At 44.0% G+C, this 24,734-nt stretch overlaps 1 protein-coding gene across 2 annotated transcripts in view; it reads right to left on the reverse strand.

Moving 5' to 3' along the window:
* Positions 1 to 24,734, reverse strand: part of plxna2 (plexin A2) — a 160,339-nt gene that overhangs the window by 108,581 nt on the left and 27,024 nt on the right. For both annotated transcript variants that reach the window (XM_046395614.1, XM_046395615.1), the window contains exon 3: positions 22,363 to 22,545. In XM_046395614.1, the coding sequence (XP_046251570.1) occupies positions 22,363 to 22,545 (183 nt within the window). The remainder of the gene's footprint in view (positions 1 to 22,362; positions 22,546 to 24,734) is intronic.

Consider the following 24,734-nt stretch of genomic DNA (forward strand, 5'->3'; position numbering starts at 1 on the left):
GAAGGATTCATAGCACATTGATATAATGCATCTCCAGTGCAGCCCCCACCTTCATGACCGCTGTTTACACTCTCTTTGTTCGCCTACAACAACGGGCTAAATAACTGTGTCCATATGTGGGAAGTAACCATGAGGAGAATGAAGAGTAGGATGGAGGAGGGAGGAGGAATGGGGTGTTTGGTTTGTTAACGGTTTCTGGCAGACCCAGGGAGGTATTTTCTCTGTCATAGAGCGGGCAGACAGAGGATACCCCCTTGGGACATGCACAGACACACACACACGCACACACACCCTCCCTGAGGGATTGTTAAAAAGGGAAGGTCATAGGGCATTCAAAATGAGTTATGCACTTGATTCACTGTTCCATCGAGTGCGGAGTGTGAGAGAAAAGAAAGAGACAGAAAAACTGCAGATGGCAAGAGGAATGGTGTACTCATCACACTCAGTTGTGGTACATTAGACAGGCCAGAAATAACAGCGTTGGGATCAGTTTCGGCTGGGTGCAGAATATCCCACTGTACCTGAGAGGGGTTAGCAAAACAGGCTGGTTTCTGTGATATCTGAACAGTTAAAAGTTTAAGCACCAGGTAAATAAACTCTGTTAGGGTTTACAGTTCACTATGTAAACGGTAAAGTACGTGTCATTTCAGTTTGTGTACTTTAGACAGCAAATAGAAAAAGGTTAAAGGTTTGTTAATAGGATTTTTAGAATTCTATGGTGGATCATGTGCATGATTGGAGAGGCCTGCGTGTTAATGCAGAGACGCAGATGTCATATGTTCTTTCATGTAGGTGCAAAGCTTTCAGGGATGGTGCTGGTGGTGGTGGGGCGTCATTTGAGGTCAAAGGTCACTAAATCCCTTCATAAGCTATCTCAAGTGAAAAGGCAATGAAGTGTGTTGCAGGGTCAAGAGGAAACATTAATGAGGCAGCCATGGTGTCATGAACTCTTTCCTGGTGGATATAAAGTTAATCCTTCAGATTTAGCCGACAGTGTGTCTTTAACCAGATTACCTCACACCAATCGGCTAAACACCCCTGCAAAGAATTCAGTTTGGTGTCTAGCCATAATAATTTCATGATATCAACCAGTCATGTGATACTATATAAACGACAGTGTCTAATCTACAGTATATACGTAGGTTCCAGACATCTGCAAAGCCAGGATCACCTACTGTAATCCTCTGGGTGCAGCACAATAGGGAATCATAATCTCAATTCCTTACAAAGGCATGGAGCTAGTGCTGAGCAGATGACGAGAGTGTGTGTGTGTGTGTGTGAGTGTGTGTGTGTGTGTGCGCAACGGCTTTTGTGTGTAAACGTTCATACATGCATAAATGGTTTTCAGTCTCTGGGGTGTGTCTTGGTCTGTGCCTCTCCACTGAACACATGTGCGAGGGTTCAGGCTGAGGGGTGTTGAGGCCAGACAGCAGTAGGGGGATTTAGGGATGGGTGCGAGGAATGCAGAGTCCTGAGGGCAATGACGAGGATGGACTGGGGTGAACAGACAGGCAGTGATATGGAAAGATGGTAAACCCCCCACCCAGAGATCTCCCCATACAGTCCCCTTCATACACCTCATTTGTCTGCCTCACACATTCCATTTATTTATTCTTCCTTACTCTTAATGCTTGGGTAATGCCAGCCGAAAGGCAAATGACTATAAATGGTGCATTTCTTTGCCATCTGAATGTGTCTGAGTGTGTGGACCAGCACGTGTCTGTACAAGTAAGGGATTCAAACGCCATGTATTCTAACTGGGGCTGGCTGAAGCTATGAGGCTGGAGCAGAATTGGAGAATGGGGTGTAGCGGGTGAGGAGGGCGGGAGAGAGGGTCACACATGAGCAGTTGTGTGAAGGCCTGCCGGCCCTACTTCCTGCCACAGATCGGTCTGAAGGGAGGCCTCCATAATTCAATAACAATAATCCCCAATGAAGGCCCAATAAAGCAGGCCGCTGTGGGGCGGAACTAACTGGCCGTGCGCCTCCTCCTTCCTCAAACCATCCGTCCATCACTGATTGGGGAGAGAGGCTGGGATGGTGAAATGGGGTAGTGGGGTGGGGGTCTGGGGAACAGGCCCAGCTGACACGCCGCCTCCAGCCAGCAGACAGACAGAGACAGCGATCCTGTCTGTCCCTCCCTCCCTCCACTCTAACCTACCCACCCTTCCTCCTGTCGATCCCCTGAGCCTACCTCAACCCAATCCAACCCCTGCTGAGCAGGAGACAGATCAGTGGTGTACAGCTGCCTACCATAGTTCCCCGGATGACTGGGCGGCCATGACCGCTAGCTTGGCCTGCAACCCAGCACACAGACACACTAAATCACACATACGCACGCAGACAATTGACACCTAGGCAGAGACGGGTATAGTGAAGCGTCTCAGTAGGGGTCACCTATCGATCATGTTTTGGTCAAATCAATCACCTGCCCTTTAATGTGGCGTGACGGCTGACTGACCTCTGGAATCCATAACATTATTATTTATGACCGTCTTGTTCCAAACATCCACGACCCTCCCCTCCCTCACAGTCCTGCAGAACCTAAAGAGATGAACTCACTATGAATTGAAAAAAGAGCTTGTTTAGAATTATTATAAGGTCACAAAATGTGTTATTATTGTTAAACAGTGGAATGCATCAGTGCTTGCACGCATGTGTGTATGTCTGTATGTTTAATCTCCCTTTCTGTGTCTGTCTGCATTGTGATTATTCATTAAGAGCCTATCCTGGTTTATACTTGAATCGTGTTGCTTCATGGGATGCACTGTATTGTTTAGCTCTCCATTTGGTTGCTTGGTCAACCAGTATCTGGGCAGGCTCTTTAGAGTTACTCAACTACGACAACACAAACAATCCAGTAAGTGGATTAGATGAGACCAAATTGTCTCTAATGCTTTCATAAGCCCTGGAGATTTTATACAGCAGACAACAAACAGTAACTAAGGTATAAGAATGCACTGATTAACGTTAATTAAAGCATGGGACTTTCTCATCTCTGTTACATCTTTGAGATGAGAAGCAGCTAATTTGTTCATGCACAGAGTGTGTGTGGCACTTCATACATCATTACTGGAAAATGTGTAACTTTTCAGTTTAAAAATTCCCTTCTTTTGGAAACTGAAACAAATGGAAATGCTAATTACTGCTAAATTTATTCTGACAGTTACCATTCAGTACTCAGTAGTGTCTTGGATTCAGTCCTGTTTCTCTTGCTGGATAATCTCACAGACATATAGATAAAGCATATTAAAAGTTATTTAAATAATCAAACATCCAACCTTGTCAAAAGCTATTTGTTAGGATCATTCTACAATACTGCTCAGTACAATACTTTCATGCTATGGTTAACTCTTAACTGGTTGTCTGTGGAAATGAGGAAACTCCAGACACTCTAGAAACTGTCCCTGAGGCCCCATCAGTGGGTGTACTACTGACTTTACATCCTTTTTGTGTGGGTGGATGTGTGCTTATACGGTACGTCTGCAAAATCTACAGCAAAATGTCTGCATGTCTGTGTACGTGCATGTGCATGCATGCCTTTGCTCCAGTGTGTGTCAGCAGGGTACCGCCTGTTGACAGATGAGAGCTGTGCTGTGAGGGGTCTCCGAGAGGCCTGACAGATCTGTGACAAAGTGTGCCTGAGGAGAGAGGCCTTCATGTTAATCCACTCTCATACATGTTAACTACACTTGGACAGTCCCATACTGAGCTGCCTTAACACAGCTTGGTACGGTTCGACACGGACCCCAAAACCCCATGAGAGCCCCAAAACAAGTCTGCAAAAGTTGAAATAGACCTCTTCGTCACATAATGCCACAAAAATGTGTAAACACAGGCACGCACGCTAGCTAGCAAACACACACACACACCCGCAATCACTTACACCCAGTGAAAGTCAAAGCAAGGCTGTCATTAAGCAAGCAGACTGGTAGGCTGAAAATACAAGCAGACACAGAGCTAACAAAGCAGTGTGGGGGGGGAAGACAGCTTACTTAAGCTGTCTGAAATAAGCAGTTGATATAATGAAGGGGAGGCCATGAACTAAGACTGTGAGAAAAAAAAGACACAGCGTGCAGTCATTTTGTTTTTGTTTTGACTTGAGAGCTCATAAAAGAGACTCTACAATGATTTTGACCAGTTAAAGTAGAATACAGCAGCTGTGAGTGAAGAGGGTGACGAGGGGAACTCTGTGATAGGTCACAGCTGGCATATTTGCATGGTGAGGACACTTCCTCTTTAGTGGGTCTTTGTAGTGAACTGAGTAAAGCGTGAGGTGTTGGCTAAATGGGCACCTCATTTGGCATCAAAACCAACTCTTTCTAAACATAGTCTTGTGCCACAAGTAGAAGAGAAGCTGAAACATCTTCATCCAACTGGTCTCTGAACAGGTTTTAGTGTCGCTCCATTACTTTCTTAACAGTAAATATTGAAAACAGCAGAGTCAACAATGATTCATTTCTCTTTACTGCACAGCAGGGTCAAAAGAACAGAACTGACTAAAATACTTCTTAAGCAAAACTGACAGCACATAAGATTTTAAAGCCATCCAGAGCGTTCCGTATTCCCAGCGATCCTCAACAAAGTCTGAACCAGAGCACACTGGACTGATGTTGACACGCATAGGAGGGGAATGAGTGTTTACTTTAAGGTGCTGAGTATGTGCTGTCTAATCCACTTCTTGTGGGAACCTGTAATGCTGTCTGATACCCGTTAAGAGTGCAGACACACAGAGGCCTCTGCGCTTTGCCCGCGGTCATGCCTCCGAATGGTTCTTCTAGGAGCAGTACAATAACTCATTATGAGTCACAGACAGTCTACTGCCTAAACCGCTATATTAGCGGTATAAACACAGGATATGGTGGTTGTGATGAAGCAACACATGCACATATACACTCTCACACACACACACACATAAAACCATGCACATACTCGCACATGGGCAATTAGTGAAAGGTCGACAATGGGAGGGATCAGACTGTAAGAACAGGCCTTGGGCAGTTTTTAGTCAGACAGGGAGTGCTGACCAACACAAGAGCCACTGGAAAACTGACTGTATTAAGCAGGTGAAGACGTCGCAATGAAAGATTTTTACAAATCTTTTTGTCGCGTTTGGTAATGTCCTCTAGTGTGCTTTATTTTGGATCAGCCTCATCCCTCTGCTCCTGTTTGTCTCTAAGTCTCCACAGGCCTTATCAATAAGAAAACATGGTGAGAACAAAGGGCTCTGGATGTGCCTGGGCTTGGGGCATTACACTAACCTGACTGAACAGACTGTGCATGTTGGCTGTTGTTTCATATGTGTGTGTGTGTGTGTGTGTGTCTGTGAGACACTGTACAGCTACTGTGCTCACACGCCTCCTAAGCAAACACATCTCATCGTGCTGGTGCCAATGTCATTCAACAGCAGCAGAGAGCTGAAATGCAGCTAGCACAGTTAGGGAGGTCTGGCTTCTAAGTTGAATGTTGATGTTTTAATTACATTTTTTGCTGTCTGCATGTCATTTCGCCACCATTACCTCTGTGCTTCTCTCCTTCAGTTCCTCCTTTTCTAATGAAGAACTGAGAAATGTCAGGCAGCTAGAGAGGAGAGGAAAGATTACGCAGAGTCTGTCTCACATCAACATCGCACAACAACAACCCTCCAATCAACCAAAGAAGTGGCATAATGAAGATGCGAGTTTGTGTAACTGTGTGCCCAGGTGTGTGTACGCAGGTGTGTGTGTGTGTGTGTGCGTGGGGGGGTGTTAGTCTGTTTGAATGAAAGGCAGATTTCAATAGTCTGTACACTGAACAATAGGCCCAATCAGTCTCTTGGATCAGGCCTGATTAAAAGATGAGCTCACTGTAGGTGAGCATGTAGCAACGATATCTCACCAAGAGTACAATGAACCACAGTATATATAAAGATTCAACACTCTCATCAATTGTTTCTTCAAAGACAGGCTGAGAGAACACTTGTGCTAAAACAGCATAGAGAGCAAGAGAATAAGAAGCCATTTCCCAAAACAATCTTAGGGTTCCATCTTGAGAGCGTTGAAAGGCATGAACAGAATAACAACTGGAAGTGTAAAACAGTGCTATACTCATTACCCTCTGAGGAGTGAATAGAGAGAAGGACTGTGAAGCAGGCTAATGAGCTAGTTAAGGTGGCAGTAAATGTCATTTCTCCTCTGGCAGGCCCCAGGCTCCAGTACTGCTACAGGCCATAACCTGGACATGGATTCATACAGCTTGCATCAGCAGTTTACTGTACAGCCTGGCATTCACACACAGAGAAAGCTAGAGAGAAAAAGAAAGGAAGAGAGAGAGAGAGAGAGAGAGAGAGAGAGAGAGAGAGAGAGAGAGAGAGAGAACTGTATATGCATTGTAACACCACAACCCCTCTATATAACATGCATTACATTAAAAGCCTAAGTGGATCATGTTGAGAAAAAAGTGCGTGAACTGAGGAGACACAGTCTTTACTCGTTTTTAATCTTCTTTCCATTGACAGGAAGTGTAATGAGTAAAGAGCTTTTCTGGCTGCTTTCCACTCAGGTGTTGACCGTGGTCTGCTGGCTTGTTAGCTGCTCAGTTACTTAGTTCAACCTTTAGAATTTCATGCTCAAGCCCATCTGTAAGAATTGGATTTCCAATCTGGATCACTGCAAGTTTTCTTAAGAGGGAACAAGGTCAAAGTCTGAAGGTGTCCAAAGCTTTGCTACGAATGGACAGTAAAACAAATATTTGCATTTGCTCAATCAAGCCAATTTACTTGCTTTAATGGTTCAGTGGTTAGTGACATTTTGTGGCATCTAGCAATGTGGTTACCAACTGCAACCAGATGAATACCCCTTGTCTCATCCTCCTTGTAAAGTGTCCCTCTCTCTAGAGCCAGGGTTTGGCTTGTTTGTTCAGGGCTACTGTAGAATCAAGGAGATGCAACTTGGCAGACTCCATGAAAGAGAACTCATTCCTTCTGCACATATAAAAGTAGACTCGCTGTAAGGTAACAATAACATAATTATTATTAGTTTCTGGTGGTTATACACTAATAAGCACATGATGATGAACATTATAGTCCATTTCTACCCGTAAATCCCTCTAAAGACTGCAGCTCATAAACCTAGAACACAAACACCTTTTTCAAGGCAAGCTGCATGCTTGAAACAATAAACACAACAGTAATGTAACAGTAAATCCTCAAGGGTTTAAATTTGTCAACACTGTCAGTTTGTCAAGTGCCAAGTTTATTTAACTCAGTCCATAGCACCACGTCACATGGATGAAATAGCCAGGCTTGTTGGTGGTCTCTTGACTGCCTACTAGATGCTTGTTTTATGTTCACCTTGGCTGGAATTCTAAGTCACAGAGAGGACAGCATTTCAACAAAGGCAAAAATCAACCATCGAATGTCTACGCACAGATGCACACATTTTGCACAATTCACACCTTGAATCCAAGCGGACCATTAATCCATCTTTTGTAAAAGGAGAGCCCTCCTGCACTCGCTCCAATCTCTGAGGGCCTCGAACAAATAAACTTTCTTTGGTTTTAAATAAAGCCCCGAGCTCCTCTGGATTTAAATACATTCTGGATCTGCATCCCCACTGGTTTCAATACACCTCTGGGTCCAGCGTACGGAGTCGGGCTGCTGCCCATATGGTCCCCACTGGATTAGGCTAGCCACATAATGGTGAGGCCTGGGGAACCATTAAAAACCCATTAATTGTGACGTTTGAAGATCCTTACGGCAACGTTATGCTAATATTTCTTAGCACAAGAGACGGACGGACTGAAGAGAGAGAAGCTGCCAGACCCAACAGAAGAGAAATACACTGAGTGAAGAGGAGGGTGAGAGAAAAATGTGTAAATGGTGAAAAGAGAATCTACAGACTGTTCCAGGTCGCTGTAACTCCCTAACATCCACTTGTCTGCCAGACACACTCGCATACACACACATAACGCTGGGTGGGAGTACTGGAGAATAAAGAAAAGGGGAGAGCAGAGGATAGAAGAAACTGCAGGCAGCAGAAGACAAAGAGGTCAGTGTAGTGGAAAACATGGAGTCTGACATTAAAGTGATGCAGTTCAACTTACTTGCTTTAGCGCCAGAAATGCATGGTTGAGAGATCAACACACACACAGGGAGAAGAGTGAAAAAAAAAAAACTAAACTGAAAGAGTATGACAGACAGAGGAAAGAGGAAAAGGTGAGAAAAAATAAAAAAAGGACAGGAAGTCACTGAAAATTTAACAAAGATAGAAAGCAAGATCTGAAATCTGCGTATCTTTTAGTCTCCCATTATAATGAAAACGGTTGAGACCATTTATTTGTTTTGTGGCCAGGTGGCATGGGGCAGGAAAATTCCGCTTATCTCTGCATTCCTCTGTATTGCAGAGTGGATGGGAGGAACATTAGACAGGCTAAGTCCCCACCAAGCAGATTAACCAGAGCCAGCCAGGGGACCAGAACACAGATTTGGGATGCATCGCCCAAATAAGATTTAGGCTTTTCACTGGCAATTACTCACAGTATATATTTCAATGTGTGGCGCTGAATGCAGCTGATGCTGCCCTGGCTCTGAAAAGGCCTTTGACTAATCTGAGACTTGCCACTGTACCAGAAGCTTACAGTCTCTTTCCAGCTGAATAGAGCTGCTGTATAAGGGCTGGAGCTGTTGCTTTCTGCTGTTTTCACACAGGACTTCTTTCCCCTGATTTTCTTTAAAGCAAAAAAGCAGGGCTTCTTGATATTCGTGGAAAGCCACTTGTATATAATGTGGATGTCATTATTTCAGTGTGGAATATACATGTCACATTACAGCACAGCTGACAAGACTGAAAAATCAAAACATTAGCATCAATAACCGCTGTAGCCACAATAAAGGAAGTGCTGCAAGAGTAGCTACAAAGGCCAGGCAGCCTTGCATGTTCAGTTCTTCAGTGTAATGATCCCTCTCCCTGTGTATATCTAGGATGCTGATGAAGGAAAAGGAAACTGGACTTGTCATTTCCCTGTCGGGCCCTGGGGAGCCAGGTGTACCTCTTTAATGGAGGCATGTGGAGTCTAACGTAGGTTAATGAGCTATGCAGGCCCCAGAGGAGATAAGCATTATAGGCTATATGAGATCCCCTCTCATCCCTTCATCCCTCCATTTGTGTCAGACCCTGGGAGAGAAAGGAGGAACAAAGATATGAAGTAGAGGTGAACGAGAGAGAAAAGAGAGAGAGAGAAGAACATAAAAGACATAAATGCAGTCAAAAAGAAAGCCGGGTCTGCCAGCCTTTTAAAACAATTAAGGCTTGGAAGAGACTCATTCTAAAGCTTCCACTGCCAAGCAAGGCCCCAAATGTTGCAGTAAAGGGAAATCTCGGTGAGATCGGACCTAATCAGAAACAGATTCTCTGCGACAACAAACCAAACCACACACACACACACACAGGAAAGTCGACACTTTACATATTAAAGCTTGGCAGGGAGGAAAAAAGCCCGTGGAAACATCAAATTGTAATGTGGAACAGGTTTAGAGAGGACATGAGGCATAGAAAGGAAGAGACAGAAAGACAGAGATCTAATGATGACGAAGGAAAGAGAGATGTAACGTAAAAAAATGTCTAAATGTAACGTAAGCACAAACTGCAGATGTCCTTTGAGTCTCTTTAAGAGTGTTTGTTGTGGAGTTGTACAATATGGCTTTACTGCGTTCCTCTTTTTGTCATGCTCTCAGATGTGGCTTAGTCTTTTGTTTGGCTGTCTGCGGCTGCATCGCTGTATATGTTATGAACAGAGCATGAGCAACCATCTGAGTGTGCTGTGTTTCTGTCCCCAAGCATGAGTGCGTGCTCTGCTAAGATGCTGCCAAAAGACAAGAGAAGTGTGAGTATATTTGTGTGTGTTTGGTGTTCAGGTGGTTAGAAACAGAAAAGAGAGGTGCAGCTGACAAAAGGAGGAAGGAGGGAAAGACACACAAGCAAGCGGCAAACGATGAAGAAAAAGGACAAGAGGATGAGTCGGGGAGAAATTGTGAGAAATGTGAGGTAATAGAGGTGAGAGAAGATAAAGCTGCAAGAGGAGCAGAAGGGGAGAGAACGGAAGAGGTGTAATCGGGCTTGTGCCAGGGAGCAGAGAGCAAAGCAAGGTTTGTGGCACAGCCGACGGAGAGGCAGCCTCACATTCCAGGCTTGATCCTGTATAAACCCTGTCTGTTACTGCAGATCTGATATGGAAATAAGAGGCCAGATGGGGGCTTCCACTGGCCTTATAAGGGATTGCGACTTGGCCTGGATGGATCATGGGTGAGAAGTCCACGGAGAATGAGAAACAGAGAGAGAGAGAAGGGCAATGGGCATTTGAGAAAAACTGCATGAGACAAACAGAGAAAAAAGATGATGAAAAGTGGATACACAAGAAGAGAAGATGAAGAGATACAGAGAATAGTTGTAGACAGCAGCGGAGAATGTGACGAACAGCAAAAGAGAAGGAAAAGGGAGAACCAAACCCAGATGCTGCTTTTCTGATGATATTCTTGCTTTTCTCCTGCTCTGATGTTGTTGCAATGATCTCTGGTCTTTGATGGGTGGATTCATCAGAGCCCAAGAACAAAAACAATTTCCTCCTCATCCAACAATAGCAAACTTAACAATAGAACCCAGCACAACTCGATGGTCGAATTCATCCTGCTACCATTGTATCAGAATGAGTCCCATAGGTCTACTTCATTGTAGGATTTTTTTTTCTGTGCTTCCAGAATAATTTTGCCCTTGAGAAAGACTGCAGATGCAAAGAAGGAAAAACTCAACGAACAAAAGGCTGGAAGTTTACCACCTTAAAAGCTTTGACTGTAGTGATCACAAATGAATTCAGTGAAGTCCATGTTCCATCATCATCCGTTTCCAACTAAAGCTTCACAACAACCGTGTTGGTATATCCCTTCATTCTACTCCCTTTGCTCTGCAGCATGTTTAGTACTAATGGTATTTCCTCGTCAAGATGTTCAGACAGTGGGAGCCAACAACCTGCTGAGAAACCTGATCAGCCACGCTAATCTGATCAGCTGCACTTTGTTCAAGTGTGTCTTATTTAAAGAGGACAGCACTCCCAGCATGGCATAACCCAAACACCGTCCTATCCCCTTTCAGCCAAGGATCTAGGCGAGCCGACACAGTCATCTGATCTACCACACCTTCCGATCCGACCACCCCCCCACCTCCAATCCAGTTCGCAGTCTAAACACAACATACCCAAATGTTCACCCAACCACAACAGTCTGGGCTTATTAGAGTGAAAACTCATGACACAAGTGTTTCTCGTTTCCTAATCAGTTGGAAGGCAACCCCCCCCCCTCCGCCCCCACCTCCCCAGTGTGTGCATGTCCATGTGTGTGCATGCATTTGTGCGTGATGAAACACTCTTGAAATACTGTGAAACACATACTGTCTTTTGAATGTATGATCAAGGGAGCTTCGCACACCTCCCTCATACAAATAAAGGAGTAAAACTCGTATGTGCACCACACCAAAGAATGTTATCCCCATGTGCACATGCCGACAGTTAGGGAACCTTCAGCTGCATACATTGTGTGCACATGTCAAATTTAGAGAGATTCATTATACACTAACGGTGCAATACCTTAGGGAAGCAACATGCAAATGATGCAGACAAGATCTTTTCAAATTTAACTGACACAGGACTAACCTAAAACCAGTTTGTCTGTTTTTCCTTCTAATTCATTATCACAGTCGGCTAATATAGGCCAAACATGCACACACAAACACACAACACACCTCCTCCATCCATACACCCCACTGAGCCAACAGCTGCTTCCAGCAGCACCAAACTGTGGCTGCCAAATACACCCAAACACTTAACTATGACTGACGATAACACGTTACTCCCCACAGAAATGTTTAACTCCCTTTTTAAGCGGAGTAAAAAGGAGAAACGCTGATGGTTTGCCGCTGTGCTGTGATTCCACCAAATCATCACCTCTCCGCCTCGACTGCTAATCCAATCTGACACAGCACGCCCATGTCACCATGCATGGGGATGCCTCAGCCCTGCCTCCAGCCTTGACCCCTACCTTTAGTTGCATTACCAGAGGCTCAGATAATGTTTTCCCAACCGCTAACCATTAGGGTTTAATGAATAACAGCAGTGGCTCAGCTGACCTGTGGTTAGAGGAGGCCTCTGGCTCCTGCTCTGCTCTTTGATATCATGACCTTGTTAATGCCCTCTTGGTGGCCTGGCATTGGCTTTTTGGTGATGCAGGTGCTTTTCACAATCGCACACATGCCCTTGCTATTTTCCTTCTGCCTCAGTTATTTACTTGTAACTTACTTAGCCCTCTTCCTCTTTTCCCATTAAACAGAATAATCTATCCACCCCACACATTCTGACATACCACATGCTTCACATGGACTTTCTCTCTATTCTATATCACTACTAAAACAATATCTGCAGTCTGTGGTCATTCACACTCTATATTTCTCTGTATGTCACTTTTACATTGTTACCAGTCAGTATATGATGTGTAATGGCATTGCATGGTCGTGACACTGGGCTTTATGCGGTTGCTCTGGGAGTCAGATAGTGATAGTGGCCCCAATCTCTGGAAGGAAAATACTGAAAGTGAGCTACATACTTTTACTCACTGACATTCAGGGGAAAATAGATGGATGCTGATTTTTTTTTCTTTCTGAAAACATGAGTGGTGCTACATGAATACCATCAAAACCCATCAGTGAGGTCTTTAAAAGAGAAGGTGAGGCTTGAGTGGACACTCTGACCAGTGAACACAACACATTGCACACACTGTTATAAGCAATGCAGAAGGAAATGTCCAATCCCATTAAGACTGCAGCCATCTTCGACGGACGGCTGGACTATTAAGAGGGAGTCTGGGCTGACAGCTCTGTTTCATGACAGCATGAGGCCAAGACCTGACATACAGCTGTCAAGAGAAAGAGATGCCCTGTGTGTGTGCGTGTGTGTGTGTTAAAGGGGCAGAAATGAGGAGCAGGTAAAGGCTGAGTGAGTGGAGATTACCAGCGGCTCGAAATATTATCACATGCTATTAGCACTGTATCACTGTTCATTAGGCTGATGGCTAGCTGGAGTTATTTGACAGCTCTGCGGTAAGAGTGCAAGAGATGGAGAGGAGATGAGAGAAGGCGAGAGGAGACAGAGAGTATGCATGGACAAATGTAGAAAGGAACGTGCAGCTAGAGGAAAATCAGGGAAAATGTCAAGGGCCTGCTTGCCTCAATCCTTGTCTGTCAGAGATTCAACATCCAGGTTTCAGAGGTAAACAGGAGTATCTCAGGGGGAAACAGGAGAGACGAGGTATTTAATGTCACAACAAGATGGAACATGGCATATTAGTATTATTCCAAATTCCTATTCTCATAACATTCAAAATAAAGGATAACAGAAGACTGTACAATGTCAAAAAGCATATATCAAAGAAATGATTTGCCCATAAAAGCGTCCTGTGAGTGCTGTGTGATCGTAGAAATACGTTAAACAACGCTGTCACCCACAGAAGCTTAACTCCAAGGGCCCTGATAACTGCGGCTGTCTTGTATGAAGTAGGAGACAGAGGAGCAGTAAAGCTGTCACCCTATCAGACAGGAACATTAGTTGCTGTCACACTCAGTTTGCCTTCACACAGACAACAGTTTAGTATATCATCAAAGCCAAAACAATTCTCATTTCAGAGATCTATTGGCACTGTACCGCTTGAAAAGGCTCTTGAAATGGAAGCACACATTTGCACAGTAGATGAGAGAAATGCTGTTTTGGTTGCTTGAGTAATTTAGAATCATTATGCGTTCTATCCAACACATAAACAATGCATGTTTCTCTTTTTTTTCCATTTTGTAACTGCTTCTAATGAGGATGATCATTATCCGATGCATGTAAAATAGGGAAAACTCATCAGGAACTTCAAAAAGATTCCCTCTGTTGTGTGCCGCTGCTAGAGTTTCTGAGCAAGTTTACAAAGTAATAGTTTGCTCTCACTCCCTTTCTGTCCTTCCTATCCCCCTCCCTTTTATCTAATTTTGGACCACTCTAAGAGCCAGCATTAATGAATTGACTAATCACAGTTATCTGGCCCATTCAAGTGCTTTGTAAAGCAAATCAATAAAGCTTGGCTCTGAGCCAGCCATCCACTTTGACAGACGTTGCTCGCTAATCTATTTCTGTGTTTTTTTTCTGTGCTAAAGATGTTTACTCGTTCTCTGTCCGTCCCTTTTCTCTCTGCATGCTTCAGCAAGGTCAGTGGAGAAAGAAAAAAATATATACCGTGCCAGCTGGCAACTCAGAGGACAAAAGTCAAGCACTGTGTACTTAAAGCTGATCTGACGGAGAGAAGAATTTTGTCTTTGATTGGTGGAACTGTTGGAAGCCATTGGAGCTCTGAGACTTCTACCTCGGGCAAGAAAAAAAATAACAAGGCCTACACCCGTACTATTCTGTTTCCACAGAAACAGATCAATAACAGCGACGCAACAACTGATAAGAATTTCTATGAATTTCAAATGTTCTCCCTGTGGTGCCTACATTGGCTGCAGACTAAACAGGAATATTGATGGACTGCGAGACCCTGCCTCCCAACACAGCTCCCTTGCATAATGTTTTGGACATTTTCTTCTTGTGTTTTTATTGCATGTTAAACATTCAATTGCCAGGAGGCATGGGCTAGAAATACAACATTCATAAGAAACGGAAAGGCCACTTCTTACTAAGAGAAACATTTGGGAAAATCCAGCCTTATTTTCGCTTGTTTAATCTTTCTGCCTAACCAGGAAGACATGGATTTGGGTATTCAGGGGCGTTTGATGTGGCTTCCCACTCCTAATGACGCTTCTGCTCCCAACATTGATAAAAACCACACAATCCACTGCCACAGGGATATATGACTCCCAGACTCTGTATGTGAGCAACAGTGGAAAGGCAGAGCCAAGTTCTATCTCTTATTTTCCCTTCAAAGCCCGAAGTGCTTCCAAACATGAACAAAATTTCATCTGCAAAGTAATGAATTCTGCCATCAACTTGATTTGCAGCCCAATCAGCAAGATAATATGCTGATAAAACTGGATTACAGCAATGTGTTTCTACACGTGCTCTCTGGTGAAAAGTGCCTCTGATCATTAATCACGGGTTAATTAATCTCACTCTTGAAGTTAAGTCCAATTATGGGACATATTCAACAGGGTAATATGTTTCCAACAAAAAAATGCGAAATTGCCAAAAACAAATTTAATAAATAAAGTCAAGTTGCCTGCTAAGAAAAAAAACTGTGAGGTGATAATTTAATGAATATGTAGTGAAGAACATATTTATGGACATATGTGATTCTGTCGTTGTGCCTTTGGGGATTTGGCTACATCAACATGGATGCATACCACTGCATATCTTCCAGCTAAATTAAGTCTACATGTATAAAACTCATCTGTAGTAAAAATGTATGCACTGTATGAGTGTTTGTCTCTTGTTGTTAGATAATGAAAAACGCTTCCTTCGAGACACTGGCAGAGAAAAGAGCAAGCAATTAGAGGAAGAGAATGGAGAGAGAGAGCGATAGAAGGGGAGAAAGCAACAGAGAGCTGTTTGAATGTGATTAATGAGATCACTGCAGGGTAGGCTGTGTCATTGTAATAGTCTGAGGAAGGAAGAGAAGGAGAAAAAGACTGAGACAGAAAGAAAGACTGAAATAAACAGAAGAATTGGGAGGGGATAAACGATTGACTGACCAGGCTACATTTAACTCACTGCTATGAAAAGAGAGAGCGAGAGAGAGAGAGAGAGAGTGAGAGTAAATCAGAGAGACTGGGAGGAAAAAAAGAAGATATAAGGCTGGGCTGAAAGGAACGGCAGGGGCTCTCAGTCTTCCTCTGGCCTTTTAACAGTGAAGAGTGTGGAGAGGCATGGACCGGGTCTGGCAGATAGAGAACCTTGTACTCTAAAGACAGCCATGAAAGACACAGACGGCCGCTTGAAGCCTGGGGCTGCCGCCGCCCGCTAGCCTCCTCTTCATCTGGCTCAGGGTTAAGAACTGAGCAGGAGGGGGTCAAGTGGGGGCCAGGTTCCAAAAGGTCGCACAGACATCCTACCAGTCCACAACTCAATGAACAAGCTGGTCATTAGCTTTACTACAGATGATTAGGGTAATTAAACACCTATGGCAACCACTTCCAAACACCCATAACTCATACCCATACATACTATTCAAATGATCTCAAAGCCTCAAAGAAAGAAACGCTGTCATTCTTCCAAATTGATTTTCATAAAATTTACTCTAAATCATTTTTACAGATAAGACGGACGGAGGACTTAAAGCTTCAGGCTCTACTGAAGTTGTTCATGGATACTCATTCGAGTTCAGGCCACCTGCTGAGCAGTGGATATTCCCCACAAAGCAGAAAAATGTCTTTATAAAGCACTTCACAGAACTGCAAAATAACGTTTATTGGTCATCCTGTTGAGGTCAGGATGACTGACAGTCTCTCTGTGAGCTGGCATCCACAGATGCCATGAGCTCAAGGTAATGATAGAAAATACAATTTACTTCTCTCCAAATAGTGCTGGTTTTACTATAGGACATTTGATTCAGCTTCTTTGAGAAAGTGCTGGAGGTTGTATTTGGAGGGAAACTGTTTTTTTTTTTATCAGCACTTTCTGCAGGGTAAGCTTGGCTCCCAGCTGCTGCCGGTGGGCAAATTGATGCTGTATTAATTAGTTTACATGATTAAAGAGATAGCAGGCTATCCAACAGGGAGAGTCCTGTAGATGGCTCTAATAGACACATATCGGCAGCTGTCATTTCAACTAAAAACCTCCATATATCCCTATGCCACTTTTAATTTGTCACTTTGCTAAGTTCCAAATGTTAGTTAAATAAACAGGAGTACAGAGTATAGTTTTCATTTAATTTTAAATAAACAAGACAGATGAGGCAAATGCAATGGTTTAACAAAAGAATGCAATTATTTCTTATGTGTGGGATTAATTGGACCACACAATTCAGTTTGAAACAAAGTGATGCAATGGTCATTATAGAAGACATTCAGAGAGAAATAACAATTTGTGAGTATGATGATGGGAAACAAATTTCACCTGGTGGCAATTGTGACAATGCTTTTCACTTGTAATTGTGTTTCTTTTCATGTCAGCTCAAGGTTAATGCAAGTCATGCAGTAACAATAGAGGTGTTTAATATAGCCATTAAAATGATTAATTGTTTCTGCTTTATGGCTGTTTTTTGCAATCCCGTGAGGAAGCATTAATGACCAACTGTAACCAACAACAGAAAGTTGTTAATAAAGTGAATATGCTTTATGTTTATATACATAATTCATATATCATGATAGTGAGTGTGTGTGTGTGTCTGTGTGTGGTCTAGAGGAATTGAAAGGACCCCTCAGGTCTGTTCTCTGAGTAATTTGTACCCCAGAGGAAACAGGAGGGGCTTCCATTCATTTGTTGCTAGGGACATCACCCTCGATTAGAGTTAGAGTTTCTCTCCCTCCTCCTCTCTCTGTCTACCTGTCCAATCTCTTCCACTTCCTCCCTCCTCTCCATGCCAATTTCCTCCTCCATTACCAGGTTAAATCCAGGTGGGCCCCGGCAAACACGTAGCCCAGAGTGGCAACAAATCTTCTTTGCTGATCCCTCACTTCCACAGAAAATTTCAGGCCAGGCTAAGCCAGGTTGCACCAAAGTGGGACCTGAACAAGTTGAGCGGGTGAGCAGCCTCTGTGTTGACAGGCAAGGCTCTCAGATCACATTCCCTCTGAGGGCGACCAATCCGAGGACTAACGCTCCGCGGTTCATGGGGGGTGAACACAACACAGAGGGCAGAGAAAGGGGCTGGAGGAAGGGGGGCTGACCACTTGTGCACCAGGGCCCTGTAGGAGCAGCTGCCTGCATTTACAAGCCTTTCATGTACCCGACACTTTATGCCCTACGATCAGCTGCTACCCTCAGCGACACTCCAGTACTGTCTGCACAGCACACTTGCTGCTATTCAGGCCAAACTGGAAGCCAGCTGAGTCGGCTGTGCACCCTCTGCTACGTTAACCAGCTCAACAGGACTTGTCCAGTTAAACACCTGAACCACCCTTTCAAGTTGTCCCCTTCAGCTGCCAGGGGCATCATCCAAACCAATTCCTGATTGTTAATCAGGGCATGATGAGAAGAATTATTTAGGATGAAAGCAGCACATGATCAAGAGACAGAAGACATTTTCTTCATCCATGGATTACTGCTGACACAACCCACCTCTAATCAACCCCTGACTTCCATTCAACACTCACATCCACTACCATAATTTCTGGTGTTTAAATAAAGAAAATAAAAGCATATTTTTATGTCAAGGTTTCATGACTCAGTTACATGTACTTTGTGCACTGGGGCTCAGTCATGCTGGAATAGAAAAGGGCCTTCAACAAACTGTTGCCACAAAGTTGGAAGCATAGCATTGTCCAAAATGTCTTGGTATGCTGAAGCATTAAGATTTCACTTCACTGGAAGTCAGGGGCTGAGCTCAACCCCTGAATAACAGCCCCATACCACACCTGAATTCATTATTCGCAAATTATCCCATAAAGACCCAAGTAACTCTGTTGAATGTAGAACGCAGGAGAGGATGCCGTCTGGGAATATATCTCTTTGGTCTCTGGTTCAACAGCTCTTAACCCCTGCTGCTCTGTATGGCAGAACTGGAATGGAAGATGTTCATTCTCACTGTTGGCGAATTGACTCTGATTAACAGGGGAATCCTGAATGTGCCTCTACTGAGCTGGTTTTAACCTCCCCATTCATCTATTGCTGGGATGTCTCTCAACATCCAATTTTACATGTGCAGCCATGCCCTCCATCTCCATCTATATCAAAGGCAGTGCTCTCCCGCAGCTCCCCTCCTCCTTAATGCCATTGCTGCTTCCCACCAATCCTAGTCCCCATGTGGGAAATGTCTGCGCTTAAGCACAAAGTGAACCACACACAGCCAATTCCAATTTAGATGATGCAATTCTTTGGTAATGTGTATCCAGAATAGACCGCATAGCAGATTATCTATCTCTGTAATCTGACCCGCAGAGCTTTGGTCCCCGGGTACATAATAGTGATAACGTAGATGATGATGCCTGGTGAGTAAAATACACAACCTGGCGAGTATTGCTGTAAATCTAAGTCTAGAATTTAAAGAACAATAAGTCATGGGCGGGACTACAAGTTCACTGGCACATCTTCCGATGTTAGCTTAGAGAGGACCAAATGTTGAGATTTGGTCCTGACTGGAAATGGTTTCACTGCACCTAGAAAAACGTATATCGATATCTATTGCCCTCTCACCGCTTTCTGCTGAGGTGAACACCTACTGCCCTCCACAATCAATCACCGCCCCCAGGGGTGCCACCCAAAAGTCCACAACAAGCTAAAAGTCTGAAAGCCGCATGACACTCGGGCTACACATTTATCACAAAACTCTTGTCTGATAGTGCTAGCTTTCACTCGAGGTTGGGAATAAGAGTACTGCACAAATTATAGATTTGTTTGTTTGATCCTACACTACACATTAAAATGTCAGCACTCCGCTGTACACAGCCTGGCTGTGCTAAAATAATGTATAAGGCTCACTCACTGTAGTGCTATTGTTTCCACTACATGTGCATTCTCCCCACCTTAGTGTCTGCTTACTCTCCCACCCTCTTCACCCCTTTTGCTCAATCAATCCTCTGCAGAAGCCTGCCACAGGCAGCTGTATCCACCAACACTATCCCCCCTGCTTTGCCATGCTCTAGCAAAGCCCAGGAAACAGCACCATATACAGGATACGGTCTGCAGGGAGGGAGAGAGAAGAGTGGTGGGGGAGGGAAAGAGAAGGTGGATTGAACGGGGAAACGGGAGATGGAGGGCAAGGGAGAGGGGATTCTTTGGGAAGGGAGCCAATCCAATTACAGGCAACGGTGCAGCCCTGGTTTCTTTGGCGGCACTAAATTCACATTTCCCCCCCCCCAACCAGTACCTTCGTCTTTCTTCCTCTACCTCTGCCTACTCCACTACTCCTTTCCTTATTTCTTCTCATCATGGCTCACACTCACATCCCCTAAACATGCATCCCAACACACCACACCCCTGCCTTTCCCCATCTGTCTCTCTTGGTTGCATGAAAGAGGTAAAGGTACAGAACTGTATCACCGGCAAAGCATCTTGTCACCCTATAGCTGTGTCATGCTCAGATCTGAAGGAAGCCTGCAGCACCCTCGTTTACATGTCTCACACAACTGCAGGAGCTTATCAGCCTTCTGCAGAGGAGCTGCAGCCAGGGCTCATCAGGTCACCGTCTGCACTCCCTGTGACACCTTAGGGAGTGAATGGATAACACTCACTGTAAACACATGCATATTTCAGACATACTGAAACACAGACAGACACCTTAACAACAACAGCAGGCAGAATAGTTACCTTCCTACAATGATGTCATAAACCATCACAGATTATTCATCAGTTATTATTTAAAGTAAAGCTTTCTTTTTTCCTACTGGTGCAGGGTGCTACAGTGTGTAGGCTACCAACCTGCATTTTTTTTTTGCACAGTGGTTGCAACACCTTGTATAATTGTGTGATTTTAAACAAATCAGATTAAAAAAAGTTCAGAAAACAGGGTGAAATCTTGCAGCCTGTAGTTTTAGTTTACTGCTCAGTTGTGAGGGACTCTGCTGATGGTTGCTTTCTCCTATACCTTCAAAATACATGAAGGCTAATGTCCATCCCATCACTTGCTGGGTATTATCAAGGTATTCAGAGTCCTTTTAAAATGTTTGCATTTTCTCACCTTGGCTGCCCCAGAAAGAGAGGATGATAGCTAATTAGGATGACAACAAATTAGATGGTACTCATTACAGGAAAGTTAATCTGTCAGCAGCAAGTAGTATTCAGCAACCTTATTTGGTTGTCATGTGGATCAGTCTCTGGGGCTGAACACTCTACATTTTTTTTTTTCGGTGGCCATCGGACCGTGGTATCCATTCTCTTAGGTGCCCTCCTCATATCCTGGGTAATTCCTCCCCTTTGTTAGTGTTGCTGTGGTTACAGTCATGTCCCTCTGTGGAGCAGCAAGCACATAGCAGCACGGAAGGCTATTTTGCAAGGATTGAAGGCAGGCTGCAGCTACAGACAAGAGTGTGAAAGGATGCAGGGAGATGAACACAATGTGCATGAGACAGCAAAGCAGGGGGGGAAAAATCTTTTCTGTCTCACGTAATTTAGCCAAGTGGAAAAAGGTGCTCAGTTATTAAACAACTCAAACAGGGGATTACATCAAATGAATATTCACTCCACCACAGCTTGATTGGTGTATTGATTCAATTATGAATAGATGGAGACCAAAATAACCCAAGCCAACAGACTGTGTGTTGCCTTGCCAGGCCTGAAGTAACAAAGAACTTGCCTAGTTATCAAATTGGTTTTAGTAACACTCTTTCTTTTCAGTATCTTTCAATGAGCTTCCTGAAGCTGCTAGAAGGGGAATGACTGTATGACTGTATGAGCCAATTATGGCCCTCTGACCCAAACAGGAACCCTCATGAAGCAAACAAATACTGACGAATCCTTCAATCAGCTGTCTAAACGTGGTCTTAAAAGAACCAAGTAAAAGAAAAGAAAAACTATTATGACACAATAAACTCACACAAACACATTTTATCTACATACAGACATGTCATTAACATTTTAACATTCGACATACTGTATGGTCTAAGCAGCAGCTGTTCGGGGTGATGTCAGCAACAGCTGTTCTAAATTAATCAGCAAAACACAGACACTTCTGACTGACAGTCTTACTCCTCATATCATCCAGAGCACAGCACTCACTTTTTTCACCATTCAATCCTGTCAGAGACAAATCTCAGCTAATAGCTTGTTTCCTGTGGCTGGGCAGGCCTTAACCCTCTGTGCCGTTTGTGTTCTTTAACCAAGACCCGGAGGTTTAGTGCATGGGCCTGCGCTCTCTTTTGCCTCTCAGTGGGTCACAGGCAGAAAGGTGCCTATTAAAATTAATGGCCCAGAGCAGGTTATTCAACACTGCAACACTGGAGTTCACTTAACAAGGAACTGGTAATGACCATTACAGTGAGCTAGCCGTCGCCATTACCTCTCTCCGACGCTTTGACAGCAGGCGTTAAATATTAAGGACATACGTTTCCCTGCGACTGTGATCCATCTGCATAGAAAAAGGACCACTTCACAGTGTCTGAATTTCATGGACTAAGGGACAACCTCAGTCTTTATGCCTCGCAGCAATGAAGTAAGCAGAAATCTCCAACAACATGCCTTTAACTGCTGCATGGGAAGAAGAAAGGAAATGGTTCTTACCTTCTTTAGACGCCCGCTCTTGGTGCCCACAAAGGCTACACAGTAGCCATTGTAGACATAGGAGGTGACAGATGTCATGCGGTCCCGGGTCTCGGTGTAGAGAGTGTGACCAGTCACCAGCTGAGAGCCACCAAGTGGCTGGTTGATGTCCAGACCACAGAAAGAGTCGTCAATGGGCACTGGCTACAGACAGAGAGGAAAACTAAAGTTATAGCATAAAATATGAAAGCAAAATCTCTAACTGAAACAGCATTAAAATTAAAAAAACTACAAGCGATCATGACTATGAGACAAATCTGTCAGCTTAAAAACCCTTGACATGACTTGTACTGTACAAGGGGAAGAGACAAAAATACCTCAGAGGAGAGACAGACCTGGAGAATAAGACATTTGGAGGGTGGAGAGGCTGAGACGCAGAGCATTATATAAGAAGACAGCTCAGTAAGGAGGAAAGATGAAGGTGACAGAAGGAGAGAGCCATGGTCAAAGTTGTAGAAATAGTGGCAAGGTCAGAGAGTGTCTCAAACGGAAATGAGGGGGTGAGAGATGTGAGCCTGAGAGAGAGAGAGAGAGAGAGAGAGAGACAGAGAGAGAGAGGGAGGGAGAGGGGGAGGTCAGAGTGAGGTGGAGGTGTGCGGATGAGTCTCCAGCCAGACAAACGTTTTCCTTTCTTTTCCACTGGGCAGACATGTTTCAGCTGTGCCTGACTGAGCTCCACCTTGCTCTCACAGTGGCTCATTACCCTGGTCTATCATCACGCCTCTGCAAGAAGACACATGGTGCATGATAACTATGTGCACCAGCAAACACAGTGCATGATGACAGTGCCACCCTGAAATATGCTAGTAAGGGAAGAGGCTGCAATGAACAGTATTTACCCATTTGTGAGAAAATAATAACATTAAGTTTGACTTCAGCTCTTTGGACAGGGTTTTTCTAAATATTTCACAAGAACTGCTTATAGTAAAAACTTAACTCCATCGTTAACTAACTCTGTGTGTTTCGAATTAGAAAGGAAGAGGTGGTGAAGGTGGTCCTTCTGGTGTTGAACCAGGTCAGCTGAGACAGCCTGAGTGGCAGTGGCCTCAAAGTGCCATGTGGAGTAAGTAAGATTGCCAGGCTGGCTGACACCCATATATAGATCCTATAGGACTGTGTTCTCTTGCTCACAAACTCTATCTTAGTATCCCTCTGTATATGTACCCCCTTCTCTTCAACCCTTACTCATTAATTCTCTTTCTGTCACTAAATCTATCTCTCGCCTGTCTCCCCTCTGTCTCTATTCTTCGTCCCTGTCAGAATGGTATAAGCAGACTATGTGGAGTGACATTTCTCACTCTGGGTGGCAGCTCAGCTCAGCTCAGCCTCTTACAACACACCGTGGCTGTACACATTTCAGTACTATGCAAATTTTCATGAACAGAGTAAAAGCAATAACGCTGGCAGCTAATAATTGCCTCACTCTTACAGTCATGCCCCCCCCCTTATGGCATTTCCTTTTATTTCATTTGCCCAAAATAGCACAGAGTGCTATGGGGTGCTCCACTGAAGTATTTACTACAACTAGAAAAAAATCAGTTAAGCTTACGTTATTCTTTTCTCTTATAACATCAAAAGTGACGTTTGCAACTACTTAAAGGCTTGTTTAAAAGATACGCAGAATAGACATGACGGGTGCCCAGAAGGAATCAGATGGGAAAACTCGCTATTTTGAAAAACAGCCAGAAGTTCCAGACTTTTGCTTATCAATTGCTCCTCCCTTAAATGCATGCAGCTATTCCGCATACGGTCTGTTGGGCTCCAAAACACTTGGTTCAGATTGCATCTAGATTGTTCAGATGATGTGCACTCAGCAGACTGGGCAGCCAAGCCAAATCCCCCCTGGACTCTATGGGGTTGAATTTTTTTTCCCCACCTTATCGCAGATCTCATGAAAAAATTTAGATTTGCCATGTCTCAGTCTGTTTCATGCAGTACAAATGATATTGGTTATCTTCAGCAGAGCCAACGAGAGACAAAAATAGACTCTAAGCCGTTGGTATTAAACCTTATTGAATAACTCACAGTACAGTATAATATTTAATCTACGCTGAAAAACAGTCGTTATCCTGCACTTCTTCAACAGTGGACCCTGTTGTCTTGATACACAATGACACAAATTGTTCCATTTGGTGAGGGGATTTGAAGAATGAATTAGATGTGACAAAATATCTGCTCTCAGAGTTTCCCTCCCAATGGTATATCTGCGTTATCAATGCTAGCTCTGCTTTGCTCTCACAAGTGGTTAATTAGTTGGTGGGGCATGAGCGAAAAGCAAGACAGAATGATAGTGTTAGTCAGACAGAGAAACAGACAGCCTGATACAAAAAGAA

Source organism: Scatophagus argus, chromosome 8 (genome assembly GCF_020382885.2).
Source record: "Scatophagus argus isolate fScaArg1 chromosome 8, fScaArg1.pri, whole genome shotgun sequence".
Taxonomy (NCBI): Eukaryota; Metazoa; Chordata; class Actinopteri; family Scatophagidae; genus Scatophagus; species Scatophagus argus.